This window comes from Scyliorhinus torazame, chromosome 10 (assembly GCF_047496885.1).
Source record: "Scyliorhinus torazame isolate Kashiwa2021f chromosome 10, sScyTor2.1, whole genome shotgun sequence".
NCBI lineage: Eukaryota > Metazoa > Chordata > Chondrichthyes > Carcharhiniformes > Scyliorhinidae > Scyliorhinus > Scyliorhinus torazame.
The window spans coordinates 90780540-90796253 of NC_092716.1; the positions used below are offsets into that span (position 1 = coordinate 90780540).

The window sequence follows — 15714 nt, forward strand, 5'->3', positions numbered from 1 at the left end:
TCCCTCCTGCACCAGCCCTGCAGCCACGTGTTCAGCTGCACTCGCTCTCTGTTCCTTACCTCACTTGCACGTGGCACAGTAATCCTGAGATTACTACTCTGCTCGTCCTGCTCTTTAGCTTCCAACCTAACTCCCTAAAATCACTTTTTATATCCTCATCCCTTTTCTTTTATTTCTTTTTGTTAATTATATTTTTTTTAGAAAATATTTTAGTGAGGCATTTATAATTTTAACATTTTAAACAAAGAGCTCCAACACACACAAAAACCCCACAATAACAGACTCTATCCCCCCTCAAGCATAAACTCTAACTGTCATGGTTCATGTACCTACTCCATCCCACGGTTCTCCTTTCATTCGATTTCCTACCCTTATTCATCACTTTCATGAAGTCCACTGCCTCCTCCGCTGAGCCAAAGTACAACTCCTGGCCCCCATAGGCGAACGGGGTACAGTAGACCAAACGTAACGCCCTTCTTGTACAGGGCCGACATGACCTCATTAAAGCTCGCCCTCCTCTTCGCCAGCTCTGCCCCCAGGTCCTGATGCACTTTAATCTCGATGCCTACCCAGGTGCATCGCCTCGTCTGCCTGGCCCACCTCACGATACGTTCCTTGTCCAGGAACCGAAGCAACTATACCACCAACGCCCTCGACGACTCGCCCCCCCTGGAGCTTGGGCATCAGTGCCCTGTGAGCTCAATCCACCTCCAACGGCTGGTCAAATGCACCTTCCCCAAGCAGCTTCTGCAGCATCTTCCCAACGTACGCACCAGCATCCGTTCCTTCGCTCCCCTCCGGCCTACGGGAACGGTTCTCCAAGTTGTCCACTTTCTCCAGCAGTCGCTTCTGCTGGTCTCACATCAGTCCTATCGCCACTGCCATCGAGGTGAACTGTTCCTCATGCTCCCCTACCCGCTCTCCAACCTCTGGATCGCCTGTCCCTGGGCTGCCAGTCTCGTCTCCACGCGGTCAACCACTGCCTTGATTGTGTCCACTGCCCCGGCCAGGTCCCCCAAACTTTCCTTCCGCTGCTGGGTGAACTTCTCATTCAAGAAGCTCACCAACTGCTCCTTCGACCACTGGGCCAGCAGGGCCGGATCCTACCCCTGCCCATCCGCCATCTCCGCGTGTGTTGCCAGCTCTTCACCCGACTCAGTCTGCGGTTTGCTGTTTTTCCAGGCACTTCTGGTCTGCCACTCCATAATCTAAGTGTCACTCTCTTCTGCTCTCACTTCTGCACCTTTTTCCTCCAAAATTCCTGCTACCATCCAGGGTAAAGGGCACAAAAAGACCACTATGAGCGGGTGCTACCAAATATGCGGCCACTCACTCTATGGCTGCCACTGGAAACCTCAACCCTTTTCTTAGCTATGTCGTTGGTGCCTATGTGCACCACAACCTCGGTTTGCTCCCCCTCCCCCTTAAGCATCCTGTAGACTCGATTCGAGACATCCCTGACCCTGGCACCCAGGAGGCAATATACCTTCCGGGAGTCTCGTTCGCTACCACAGAACTCCTATCCGTTCCGCTAATCATGGAGTGTCGCTTTTCTGTTCTCCCCCCTTGCCTTCTGAGCCACAGAGCTAGGCTCAGTGCCAGAGACCTGGCCGCTATGGCCTTCCCCTGGTAGGTCGGTTCCCCCCCCACCAAACAGCATCCAAAACAGTATACTTGTTTTGAAGGGGACGGCCACAGGGGATCCCTGCACTACCTGCCTGTTCCCTTTCCTTCCCTTGACTGTAACCCAGCTACTCTTGTCCTGAACCTTGGGTGTGGCTACCTCCCTGTAACTCCTCTCGATCACCCCCTCTGCCTCCCAGATGATCCAAAATTCATCCAGCTACAGTTCCCTCCGAGGAGTGGGAGTTGGGTGCACTTCCTGCAGGTATAGTCAGTGGGGACACTAGTTGTATCCCTTACCTCCTACATCCTACAGGAAGTTAGGGAACATTCTGTTGGAGATTCAAACAAATAAGATTTACACAGGCCTGTGGCGCATCTTCTGAGTGAAGGCCCAGGTTACTAAAAATGAAAGTGACTCCTCAGAGGGAATCCCGCAGTCTGGGGGTAGATCTTCATTAGTCATCCAACCAATGGTTCCCAATCACTCTGCATCCTGGAAGGACAATCAGCTGAAAAAACAACTTCAACATCTGAAGCAAGAGCACTCATCTTCCACCTCACATTAATCCTCTTTTATTTTCCCCCTCCCCCTCCCTCTGCATGTGTATGTCTTATGTGTTAAGGTAGAGGGTGAGACAGTAAAAGGGAGGAAATAGTAGATTACGCCTGTTCCCGTACCAGCCTCCCCGAACAGGCTCCGGAATGTGGCGACTAGGGGCTTTTCACAGTAACTTCATTTGAAGCCTACTTGTGACAATAAGCAATTTTCATTTCATTTCATTGTTCGATTAGCTGGCTGTTTTTCCAGTATAATTATTGCACGTTTTATATCTATTGTTGCTATAAATAATCAGTTGTTGCGTTTCACTTGCAAATCTGATGCCTGTAAGTCAAGGGCCAAGGATCTCAGAAACTTGGTACAAAAATTGGTTGAGATTGTGTTGGGACTCTGGGGCCTGTAGGGATGGAATTGACCACTAGCTCAGGGTTTCGTAACAACATGCTTTACACAACAGATTTGGACGCCTGTTAGAACCCCTGCAGACTCCGGCTAAAGGTCTTCAAAAAGCTGGTTCACCTGCCATGTTTCAGCTTCTTCCTTGTCATCAGACAAGACTGCCCTGCTTTAAAATACTATTACCCTTTTTAAACTATCCTACTGGGGTAGAAAACTGCCTTTACTTGTGGACTAAAAAGAGTTGTCAAATCAGACTTCAACTCTTCTCCAAAACCTTCTCAAAAACTCTCTCTGAAACTCTTAGCTCCATCCAGCAATGACATTTTCTCCCCAAGCTGAAAAATATAAATAACATAACTACAGAGGTGGAAACCTGATTGTCTTTAGAGCATAGAATTTCAATGGGACAAACCATTTCCCACCCACTGCCATGCACAAAATTCCAAATTCCCAGAATACATCCCATAGATTTCAACAGTTTGCATATTCAATGTCTCAATTCTTATTCCCATTCAATGCTATTATAAATAATTCCTACATATCAAAACCATTCGAACTGAGCAAAGGCAATGTACAACACAAACTCCCATTTACTCCCATTGTAAAGAGTTTGAACTGACCCTTTTGTATTCTTAATTCCCCACTCTGGAGCTTTTAAATCAAAAATACAATTTAAAATAATTGCTGATCCACATTTGAACGTACAATCATTGCCACGTTTTTTTTACCTGGTAGTAGTTACTAAGTCCATATTTACAAGTGCCAGCCTGTGTGCACTCAGTGAAGTTCCATCCAAAGCCACAGGCAAGGCCCTCACAATCCATTGACCCAATTGGAATGGTGTCATTCAAACTTCCAGTGGCATCACGTATTACACAAGATCCTAAAATAAAGGGTGGAATGAGCTATATTAAAGCTTTGTTTAATCAGTTTCTAAGAGATGTCATATCCTCGCCAAAGAATCTAGTTTTAAAGATAGTGTATGGGAAGCAGTTATCTTTTCTAATAATAATAACTGTTTATTGTCACAAGTAGGCTTTAATGAAGTTACTGTGAAAAGCCCCTAGTCGCCACATTCCGGCGCCTGTTCCGGGAGGCCGGTACAGGAATTGAACCCGCGCTACTGGCCTTGTTCTGCATTACAAGCCAGCTGTTTAGCCCACTGCGCTAAACCAGCCCCTAGGAGGGGCTGTGGAGGAAGGGCGGGGCAGAGCTCCACCAGGAACCGTCTTTGGTGTTTTTGGTAGTAGAAGTGAATGTTAAGAACACTTTCACGCAGAACCAAGATTGCAGCACAGGGTTAGAAAGTATCAGAATTCTAGTGCACAGATTTGAAATGTCTGACATCTATACAGTTCTACACTCCAGTCACATGGTTTCTTCCCTCTCCTCATTGAATATGGTGTTCAAAAGATGTGATTGGTTGAAGATCTTTGTATTGCTGCCAATGTCAATGATGACACACTTCTCTGGCGTTTACCATTTGTACAAAATTCAGGCATGCATTTGTGCTGTTTTTAAAAAATAAATTTAGAGTACCCAATTCATTTTTTCCAATTAAGGGGCAATTTAGTGTGGCCAATCCATCTAGGCTGCACATCTTTGGGTTGTGGGGGCGACACCCACACAAACACGGGGAGAATGTGCAATCTCCACACGGACAGTGACCCAGAGCTGGGATCGAACCTGGGACCTCGGCGCCGTGAGGCAGCAATGCTAACCACTGCGCCACCGTGCTGCCCTGCATTTGTGCTGTTTTACAAATCCACATTTCCATTTAATAAAAAAGATTACAGCAAAGAACAGGCACAAGTATAAGCACCCGGAAGCAAAACAGACTACGAGAAAATTGGCATGTGGTCTCTTGAAGTGTAACCATGTGATAATAGCACTTGCAAACAATAGCCAGAATCTTCTGCTCTGGGTCAGGGCCCCTATTTAGATCTTGATCTGACAAAGAAAAAAATACACACTTACCACCGTCTGATTTTTCAGGACAATCTTCCAATGGAGTACCGTGCAGAAATCAAATCAATGCAAGAAACCTTGGAGGGAGCAGTGGAGAGAATCTGCTCAAAAACCACGCTCCCTTTTTATGGCACTGGCTGCCGTATTCTGGAAGTAAAGAATCTAAATTTCCCAAAGCTTCTCTGAAAAGCTTTGGAGAGGGGTAAGTGGCTAAGAGGGTAGGATGGTAAAGGGTAGGGGGTGGGAAAGATAAGTGGGTTGCGTGGACAAGGTCTGTGGGTGAGGAGCTACAGTTGCAGGCTGGTAAAGTGGCAGATGGCTGAGCGGGTAGGTGAGTCGAAGGATAGACTGGTTGGGTTGGGAGGGGTAGTCACGTCGGGACTAGTTAGGTCAGATCTGGCGGGGAGGGCTGGGTGTGGAGGAAAGTCAGATGACGGAGGCTAGTCAGATCAGTATGGTTGGGGGGGGGGGGGGGGAGTGGTTTTGTCAGGTGGTAAGTGAGAGTGATTGGGAAGCTCAGTTGTACAGTTACCCAGGAATTGGACTGGGTTTTTTTCTGTCCAACATTTCCAAAGGAATTATCCAGGTAAGTAAGCCGGAGCTGTTCGAAATCTCTGACTCTAATTCAGAGTTGAAGGCTTTTTCAGAAGATCCCAGGGAGCAGGGGTATCACCCACTGGAAGTTCACCCTTCCCATGTATCTCCCTGGAGTCCTTGGATTGAGACTTTCGAGGTGATCCTGTAGCACATCTTCTAGGTCTCCAAGTTTCCAGAGATCGGAAGATCTGGGCCACATTGTCACGTTATGCTGCTTTTCCTTCTCATAAAATGTGTTACACTGGCCTTAAAACAATTGTTGAGGTTCAGATGGTGATTTGGTGCACTGCATGGTATTTGACTGGGCAAATTCCATTCTCATTTCAACAGGTTGAAAATTTAGACAAGGGAATATTTTACATAAACGTGTTAAGTGTTCTTATACTTGTACCATTTGGTCTTTTCTAGGTTTATGTTGGTTTAGTTTAATTGGCAGCACTCTTACCTCTGAGATCGTGGGTCATAGGTTCAAGCCCCACTCCAGAGACTTGAGAACATGATTTAGGCTGACACATCAGTGCAATACTAAATGTACCACATCATTGGAGATGCCAATTTTTGATTGAAATGTTAAATGAAGGCCCTGTCTGCATATTCAGGTGGACCTAAATGTTCCTTTTGTATTATACGCAGTGAGGTTTCCCAGTGTCCTGGACCACATTTCTGCCTCAACCCACACAAAAAAGACAGATGATCTGAACATTTACCAAATTGCTGTTGGTGAGATTTATGTGCAAAATGGCTATTTGCCCACACAACAGAAACACCATAATGTAAATGCAATCCATTGCCTGTGAGGTGATTTGAAGTATTTATGAGAGCTAAATAATTACAACTTTTTTCTTGTGTTGAAGATGGATATTGCTGTTGAAATGAAAATTGAAAATGAAATGAAAATTGCTTATTGTCACAAGTAGGCTTCAAATGAAGTTACTGTGAAAAGCCCCTAGTCGCCACATTCCGGCGCCTGTTTGGGGAGGCTGGTACGGGAATTGAACCGTGCTGTTGGCCTGCCTTGGTCTGCTTTAAAAGCCAGCGATTTAGCCCTGTGCTCGGGATAGGTGCTTGATAAATGGCAATGATGTCCAGTTTATGCATTAAAAAAATAAATTATCCAACACTGCAACCTGGAATCCAATTATTTTTAATAAGCAATTACGAATCCAAAGAGTGGACTATATATTTTTCATAAGCCAGGAGAGACTTGTAGAGCTGCACAACAATGTGGCAGTAATAAATGGTAATTGCTTCGTAGAACTTACCAATGGTAGCAGAGATTACAAGGTAGGAAAAGGCTGTCCAGAAAATGGCCGACAAGGTTCCCTTCGGAATGGATATAGCAGGATCCTACAAGTACAATGCAATGGGAATGAGGCCATGCAGTATACAAGGAGGTTATTAACTACAGGAAGAATAAGGCATTCATCTGGTGAATTAATACTCACAGGTATTTAATTTTTAATTCCCATTATTCATTCATGAGATTTGGGCATCATTGGCAAGGCCAGCATTTATTATATGTGAGAAGGTGGTAAGGTATGACTTTCTTCAACTGCTGGAGTCTCTGTGGTGAAGGTATTCCCACAGTGCTCTTAGATAGGACATTACTGGGCTTTGACCCAGCAACAGTGAAGGAACGGAGATATGTTTCCAAGTCAGGTTGGTGTGTGACTTGAGAGGAGAGTTCCCTTGCAATGTGATGTCCTTATCCTTCTCTGTAGAGTTCACGGGTTTGGGAGGTGCTATCCAAGAAGCCTTGCTGGAATGCATCTTGAACATGATGCCCACTGCAGCCACAGTTGAGGGAGTAAACCCATTATTTGTTCTGTTTACCTAATTAATTTTAGTGTACATTTAAACAAAATGAATTAAATCATATCCTGTTAATATTAAATTTGTGATGTAAACCATCTAAAGGCAGCAATATGAAGAGCACAGAGTCAATCTTTCATAGTAGCTTCTGACTTAGGTTTACGGAGCTAAAAGTGGAACAACTAGATATGTTTCTGGAAAAGGAGCAAGTGATATCTTAAAATGGTGAGCGATGAGGTAGGTATTAACAAAAAAGGAACATGTTTGTTTGGCCAAACTGTTTGTAACCTTCTCCTAACTTTCTCAACCTCTGAGGTGTGGTGACCCTCAGGTTAAATCACCACCAGTCAGCTCTCCCCCTCAAAGGGAGATGGTCATCGGGACTATGGTGACTTTACTTTTCTTATGTTCTATGTGTTCAAGTGTTAAAGTCACCCACCTTGGCTGTGTCTAACTGAGTCAGGTAAGGCCAGGCTTCACGAGCTTCACTTAAACTTCTAACATTTCAAAAATGGAGCAAATATTCTTTATTGTAGATGGTTAGTCCTCGGCCAGGTGGAAATTTCAGAACAAATGTGTAATTTTTCCATTACAATTAGAGTTAGACTTGGACCTGGTTTCTAGTTTAAAGGAGCTAGGGTCAGACCAAGTCTAATCGGCCTGAAAATCCAACATAAGATTGATTCTCTCATGCTTCCAATGAGCCTTGTCTCTTTTGGCAGCTCCAACTTTTACTTTCCAAACCTTTCATTCTCTTTACTGCGACTCTCCCAATAAACTTTGTTCATTCCATGAAGGTGTATTTTACAACCTTCCAAACCTGTGACCTCTACCAAGAAGGCAAGGGCATCAGATTGCAAGGGAACTCTCCTCCAGCTCAGTTGGCAGGACCATTGGTTTGTGATGCAGAGCGAAGCCAGGAGCGCAGGTTCAATCCCCACATTGGCTAAGGTTATTCATGAAAGCCTGCCTTCTCAACATTGCTCCTCGCCTGAGGTGTGGTGATCCTCAGAGTAAATCAGCGCCAGTCTGCTCTAGCCCTCAAAGGGGAAAGCAGCCTATGGTCATTTGGGACTATGGCAACTTTACTTTGCTTTTATTAATTCAGAGCCCCAATTTTTTTTAAATGATGGCATTTTAATACTGTCATAGAGGGACAAGAGAATTTAATTGTCCACATTCCCGTTCATCGCCTGATGAACTGAAACAAATAAACTTAGAAGCAAGTTTGGGGATTGGTGCTTTATGAACCCAATACTTGCTCCCCAGTAATATTAGCAAATTGCATTATCTCCGGTATGTAACTGGTCCCAATCTGACTGTCTTGTCACATGATGCATTGGGGGGGATTGGGGGGGCAGTGCTGAATAAAAAATTTAAATCAGAAAACAAGTTACAAGAAAAATAAGCGCTACTAAAGTGCACAGTTATCTTCATTGATTATACTTCAGAACTTTGTTAATTAAAATGATTACAGCTCCTTTTAATACACAACATTCTCAAATATGCTCCTTCATTCAACAATCATTATTAGTCCCAATAAATATATTTCCAGTCATTGGGAATGTAGGCGAAAGCGTTGCTGGAAGTACAGATGGGATTTCCCTGCTTTATAACTGCACTGACTTCAGAGCACAGAGACTGGAAGAAAACCTACCTATTCATTCAGAGAGCTTTGAATTACCTTCAAGTCACCAGAGATGTTCGCACCTGCCAGGATGCCAGTTGCAGAGGGAAAGAAAATGGAAAACATGCTGAAGAACGATGCATCATCTCCTCGCCAGTTAGGCAAAAGGTTTTGGGCAAATATGTCAGCTGCAAAACAAAATCAGCATCACAGTGAACAGGAGAGGTGGGCACCATTGTCTCAACTAAACCACTCACCTCACATCTGCTCACAACCAGACATCATTTTAAAACAATTATGGGTGCAGACATCAAGTTTAAAACAATTTAAACAAACTCAGTTTCTGCAGCTTTAAGTTAATGGATGCTAATAGAAACAATGTTCCCTATATTGGTCAATACTGCTTTATTCTGCAGTGCCTCTTGTTTTCTCTTCCTCAGGAGGAGTGAATAGAGATAATAATGTGTTTAACATTGTATTTGATTTGAGTCACATTCATCAAAACATTCTAGTGTAAGAATAGACGTTTTAAATCCAAACCTTAAAATGTTACACAGTTAACCCCCTACCATGCTGCTCCTCTCTTCTCCACTCCTCTCTCAAAGACCTCATGTGGAGGTCATGTTTCATGGATTCTGGCTACCCTCTGTATTTTACCCCCGTGGCAATTCCTCAATTGCCAGCTTAGGCAGTGACATTGCCAGAGTACTTGTCCCTGAAGAGCCAGATTAGCTCAGTTCACTGGACAGTTGGCTCATGATGCAGAGCACGGCTTCAATTCCCGTAGTGGCTGAAGTTATTTATTAAGGCCCCGCCTTCTCAACTTTGCACCTCACCTGATGTGTGGTGACCCTCAGGTTAAATCACCACCAGTCAGCTCTCCCCCTGTCATGATATCCACATTCGCATATCATGGTGCAATCACACACACACTGATGGACAGGTAGTTGGACCAACCAACACACACACAACATCGCAGCCAATCACCAGTGAGAGCACACGCACTATAAAACAGGGAACACCACAGTTCCCGCTCATTCTACCAGGAGATAGCTCAGAGCACAGAGCTCACAGCGTGCCACTCAGACATACACCATGTGCTGAGTGCCTCACCAAGATCGGGAAAGGGCTGGGTCCACAGGTTAGCTGGTGAAGCACAAACCTCAGCCAGCAGTTATTAGTTGTTATTGTTTAAGACAATAAAACAGAGTTGTACCATCTACAACCGTGTTGGATCATTTGTGTATCGAAACACCAACACAACACCCCCCTCAAAGGGGAAAGCAGCCTATGGTCATCTGAGACTATGGTGACTTTATTTATCATGAAGAACCAAACTCAAACCCCACCCTCACTCAATAACCACATGTTCCATTTCCAACTGAGTTCACAGTACAGCAGCTAGCAGCAGGAAACAGCTCCAATTTTCTCATTCCCTAATCCAGAGCAGGGAGTACAGCTATAACTTTCCATATTGAACACGGAACCTGCAGAGCAATGGAGAGGAGTGGAGAGGAAGGCTGTGCTCCGCTGTGCCACAACGCTCCTTATTAAACTGACCATGTTTATTTAGAGGAAATAATTAAAGATGGTTTGGCATTAAGAAAATGTAGCTGGAAAATAAGGTACCTCTATAATTGAAGAAGCCTTTGGCCTGCTTTTCTTTTGATGCTGGGATAATGGTCCCCACAATGTAGTTTGCCAAGGAAATCATGATAATGAAGAAGAAGCCAACCTGTGCCTACGAAACAGAAAAAGAGGGAAGGGTATTCTTTGCAGCAGAAAACACTGGAAAAATCACAGCATTATTTCTTTCTGCCCCTATTGTTGTGGGCCAGGGTTCAGAGAGCCCCAAAGTGTATCATGGAGTTCACCTGACGCACAACTTCGAATAGATTGTGGTATGGGGAGCACACGGCTTACTCTACAGGTATGGTGCAGCAGAATCTAAAAGTACTTTTTAAAGCAAAACTGCTAACAATACTAAAACTTTATCTCCACAGGCAAAACTACGAACTTTGGATTTATTGTCCGCTATCGGTTTCATCACATGTTGTGTACCTTTTAAATGCGGTCTAGCCAATTTGCCTGCTCTATTTAATCGTTTCCTAAAATTTGACACGTAATCCAATAATGTAAGTTCTGACTTCTCACTCACCAACTTTTCCTTAATCAATTTAAAGTGGTCCTCATACCTCATGACCAAAAGTTAGTTCAAAAGGACTGAATTTGGTTGACTCCATCGGTGCATCCCTAATTGCAAACAGTACGAATGGAATTCCTTTATCCCAATCCTCTTGATAATCTTTTTTTTTTAAATTAAATATTTTATTGAAAATTTTTGGTCAACCAACACAGTACATTGTGCATCCTTTACACAATATTATAACAACACAAATAACAATGACCTATTTTATAAACAAAAAATGAATAAATAATAAATAACAAAAATGAAAACTAACCCTAATTGGCAACTGCCTTGTCACAAGTAACATTCTCCAAAAATATAATTTAACAGTCCAATATATAATTATCTGTAGCAACGACCTATACATACTATACAGTATATATTAACAACCCTGAGAGTCCTTCTGGTTCCTCCTCCCCCCCCCCCCCCCCCCCCCCGCCCCCCCCCCCCCCCCCCCCCCCCCCCCCCCCCCCGCCCCCGATCCTGGGCTGCTGCTGCTGCCTTCTTTTTCCCATTCCGTCTATCTTTCTGCGAGGTATTCGACGAACGGTTGCCACCGCCTGGTGAACCCTTGAGCTGACCCCCTTAGAACGAACTTAATCCGCTCTAGCTTTATAAACCCCGCCATGTCATTTATCCAGGTCTCCACCCCCGGGGGCTTGGCTTCTTTCCACATTAGCAATATCCTGCGCCGGGCTACTAGGGACGCAAAGGCCAAAACATCGGCCTCTCTCGCCTCCTGCACTCCCGGCTCTTGTGCAACCCCAAATATAGCCAACCCCCAGCTTGGTTCGACCCGGACTCCTACTACTTTTGAAAGCACCTTTGTCACCCCCATCCAAAACCCCTGTAGTGCCGGGCATGACCAAAACATATGGGTATGATTCGCTGGGCTTCTTGAGCACCTCGCACACCTATCCTCCACCCCTAAAAATTTACTGAGCCGTGCTCCAGTCATATGTGCCCTGTGTAATACCTTAAACTGAATCAGGCTTAGCCTGGCACACGAGGACGAGTTTACCCTGCTTCGGGCATCTGCCCACAGCCCCTCCTCGATCTCCTCCCCCAGCTCTTCTTCCCATTTCCCTTTTAGTTCATCTACCATAGTCTCCCCTTCATCCCTCATTTCCCTATATATATCTGACACCTTACCATCCCCCACCCATGTCTTTGAGATCACTCTGTCCTGCACCTCTTGTGTCGGGAGCTGCGGGAATTCCCTCACCTGTTGCCTCGCAAAAGCCCTCAGTTGCATATACCTGAATGCATTCCCTTGGGGCAACCCATATTTCTCGGTCAGCGCTCCCAGACTCGCGAACTTCCCATCCACAAACAGATCTTTCAGTTGCGTTATTCCTGCTCTTTGCCACATTCCATATCCCCCATCCATTCCCCCCGGGGCAAACCTATGGTTGTTTCTTATCGGGGACCCCCCCAAGGCTCCAGTCTTTCCCCTATGCCGTCTCCACTGTCCCCAAATCTTCAGTGTAGCCACCACCACCGGGCTTGTGGTGTAGTTCCTCGGTGAGAACGGCAATGGGGCTGTCACCATAGCCTGTAGGCTAGTCCCCCTACAGGACGCCCTCTCTAATCTCTTCCACGCCGCTCCCTCCTCCTCTCCCATCCACTTACTCACCATTGAAATATTAGCGGCCCAATAATACTCACTTAGGCTCGGTAGTGCCAGCCCCCCCCTATCCCTGCTACGCTGTAAGAATCCCTTCCTCACTCTCAGGGTCTTCCCGGCCCACACAAAACCCATGATGCTCTTTTCAATCCTTTTAAAAAAAGCCTTCGTGATCACCACCGGGAGGCACTGAAACACAAAGAGGAATCTCGGGAGGACCACCATCTTAACCGCCTGCACCCTCCCTGCCATTGACAGGGATACCATATCCCATCTCTTGAAATCCTCCTCCATCTGTTCCACCAACCGCGTTAAATTTAACCTATGCAATGTGCCCCAATTCTTAGCTATCTGGATCCCCAGGTAACGAAAGTCCCTTGTTACCTTCCTCAACGGTAGGTCCTCTATTTCTCTACTCTGCTCCCCTGGATGCACCACAAACAACTCACTTTTCCCCATGTTCAATTTATACCCTGAAAAATCCCCAAACTCCCCAAGTATCCGCATTATTTCTGGCATCCCCTCCGCCGGGTCCGCCACGTATAGTAGCAAATCGTCCGCATACAAAGATACCCGGTGCTCTTCTCCTCCCCTAAGTACTCCCCTCCACTTCTTGGAACCCCTCAACGCTATCGCCAGGGGCTCAATCGCCAGTGCAAACAATAATGGGGACAGAGGGCATCCCTGCCTTGTCCCTCTATGGAGCCGAAAATATGCAGATCCCCGTCCATTCGTGACCACACTCGCCACTGGGGCCCTATACAACAGCTGCACCCATCTAACATACCCCTCTCCAAAACCAAATCTCCTCAACACCTCCCACAAATAATTCCACTCCACTCTATCAAATGCTTTCTCGGCATCCATCGCCACTACTATCTCCGTTTCTCCCTCTGGTGGGGCCATCATCATTACCCCTAACAACCTCCGTATATTCGTGTTCAGCTGTCTCCCCTTCACAAACCCAGTTTGGTCCTCGTGGACCACCCCCGGGACACATTCCTCTATTCTCATTGCCATTACCTTGGCCAGGACCTTGGCATCTACATTTAGGAGGGAAATAGGTCTATAGGACCCGCATTGTAGCGGGTCCTTTTCCTTCTTTAAGAGAAGCGATATCGTTGCTTCAGACATAGTCGGGGGCAGTTGTCCCCTTTCCTTTGCCTCATTAAAGGTCCTCGTCAGTACCGGGGCGAGCAAGTCCACATATTTTCTATAGAATTCGACTGGGAATCCATCCGGTCCCGGGGCCTTTCCCGCCTGCATGCTCCTAATTCCTTTCACCACTTCTTCTACCTCGATCTGTGCTCCCAGTCCCACCCTTTCCTGCTCTTCCACCTTGGGAAATTCCAGCCGATCCAAGAAGCCCATCATTCTCTCCCTCCCATCCGGGGGTTGAGCTTCATATAATTTTTTATAAAATGCCTTGAACACTCCATTCACTCTCTCCGCTCCCCGCTCCATCTCTCCTTCCTCATCCCTCACTCCCCCCTATTTCCCTCGCTGCTCCCCTTTTCCTCAATTGGTGTGCCAGCAACCTGCTCGCCTTCTCCCCATATTCGTACTGTACACCCTGTGCCTTCCTCCATTGTGCCTCTGCAGTGCCTGTAGTCAGCAAGTCAAATTCTACATGTAGCCGTTGCCTTTCCCTGTACAGTCCCTCCTCCGGTGCTTCCGCATATTGTCTGTCCACCCTCAAAAGTTCTTGCAGCAACCGCTCCCGTTCCTTACTCTCCTGCTTCCCTTTATGTGCCCTTATTGATATCAGCTCCCCTCTAACCACCGCCTTCAACGCCTCCCAGACCACTCCCACCTGGACCTCCCCATTATCATTGAGTTCCAAGTACTTTTCAATGCACCCCCTCACCCTTAGACACACCCCCTCATCTGCCATTAGTCCCATGTCCATTCTCCAGGGTGGGCGCCCTCCTGTTTCCTCCCCTATCTCCAAGTCCACCCAGTGTGGAGCGTGATCCGAAATGGCTATAGCCGTATACTCCGTTCCCCTCACCTTCGGGATCAATGCCCTACCCAGCACAAAAAAGTCTATTCGCGAGTAGACTTTATGGACATAGGAGAAAAACGAGAACTCCTTACTCCTAGGTCTGCTAAATCTCCACGGGTCTACACCTCCCATCTGCTCCATAAAATCTTTAAGTACCTTGGCTGCTGCTGGCCTCCTTCCAGTCCTGGACTTCGACCTATCCAGCCCTGGTTCCAACACCGTATTAAAATCTCCCCCCATTATCAGCTTTCCCATCTCTAGGTCCGGAATGCGTCCTAGCATCCGCCTCATAAAATTGGCATCATCCCAGTTCGGGGCATATACGTTTACCAAAACCACCGTCTCCCCCTGTAGTTTGCCACTCATCATCACGTATCTGCCCCCGTTAACCGCCACTATAGTCTTTGCCTCGAACATTACCCGCTTCCCCACTAATATAGCCACCCCCCTGTTTTTCGCATCTAGCCCCGAATGGAACACCTGCCCCACCCATCCTTTGCGTAGCCTAACCTGGTCTATCAGTTTCAGGTGCGTTTCCTGTAACATAACCACATCTGCCTTAAGTTTCTTAAGGTGTGCGAGTACCCGTGCCCTCTTTATCGGCCCGTTCAGCCCTCTCACGTTCCACGTGATCAGCCGAGTTGGGGGGCTTCCTACCCCCCCCCCCCCCCCTTGTCGATTAGCCATCACCTTTTTCCAGCTCCTCACCCGGTTCCCACGCAGCTGTATCTCCCCCAGGCGGTGCCCCCCCGTCCATCCTCTCCCATACCAGCTCCCCCCTCTCCCCAGCAGCAGCAACCCAGTAATTCCCCCCTCCCACCCCCCCCGCTAGATCCCCCGCTAGCGTAATTACTCCCCCCATGTTGCTCCCAGAAGTCAGCAAACTCTGGCTGACCTCGGCTTCCCCCGTGACCTCGGCTCGCACCGTGCGACGCCCCCTCCTTCCTGCTTCTCTATTCCCGCCATGATTATCATAGCGCGGGAACCAAGCCCGCGCTTCTCCCTTGGCCCCACCCCCAATGGCCAACGCCCCATCTCCTCCACCTCCCCTCCTCCCCCCATCACCACCTGTGGGAGAGAGAAAAGTTACCACATCGCAGGATTAGTACATAAAACCCCTCTTTGCCCCCCACATTCGCCCCACCACTTTGTTCAAACGTTCTTTTTAATAACCCGCTCATTCCAGTTTTTCTTCCACAATAAAAGTCCACGCTTCATCCGCCGTCTCAAAGTAGTGGTGCCTCCCTCGATATGTGACCAACAGTCTTGCCGGTTGCAGCATTCCAAATTTTATCTTCTTTTTATG

General features: G+C 46.7%; 1 protein-coding gene across 4 annotated transcripts in view; it reads right to left on the reverse strand.

The window, feature by feature from the left end:
• slc12a3 (solute carrier family 12 member 3) overlaps window positions 1–15714 on the reverse strand; it is a 143158-nt gene that overhangs the window by 86727 nt on the left and 40717 nt on the right. For all 4 annotated transcript variants that reach the window (XM_072518420.1, XM_072518421.1, XM_072518419.1 and 1 more), the window contains 4 exons: window positions 10218–10329; window positions 8646–8776; window positions 6412–6496; window positions 3313–3467 (listed from right to left, as the gene is read on the reverse strand). In XM_072518420.1, the coding sequence (XP_072374521.1) occupies window positions 3313–3467; window positions 6412–6496; window positions 8646–8776; window positions 10218–10329 (483 nt within the window). The remainder of the gene's footprint in view (window positions 1–3312; window positions 3468–6411; window positions 6497–8645; window positions 8777–10217; window positions 10330–15714) is intronic.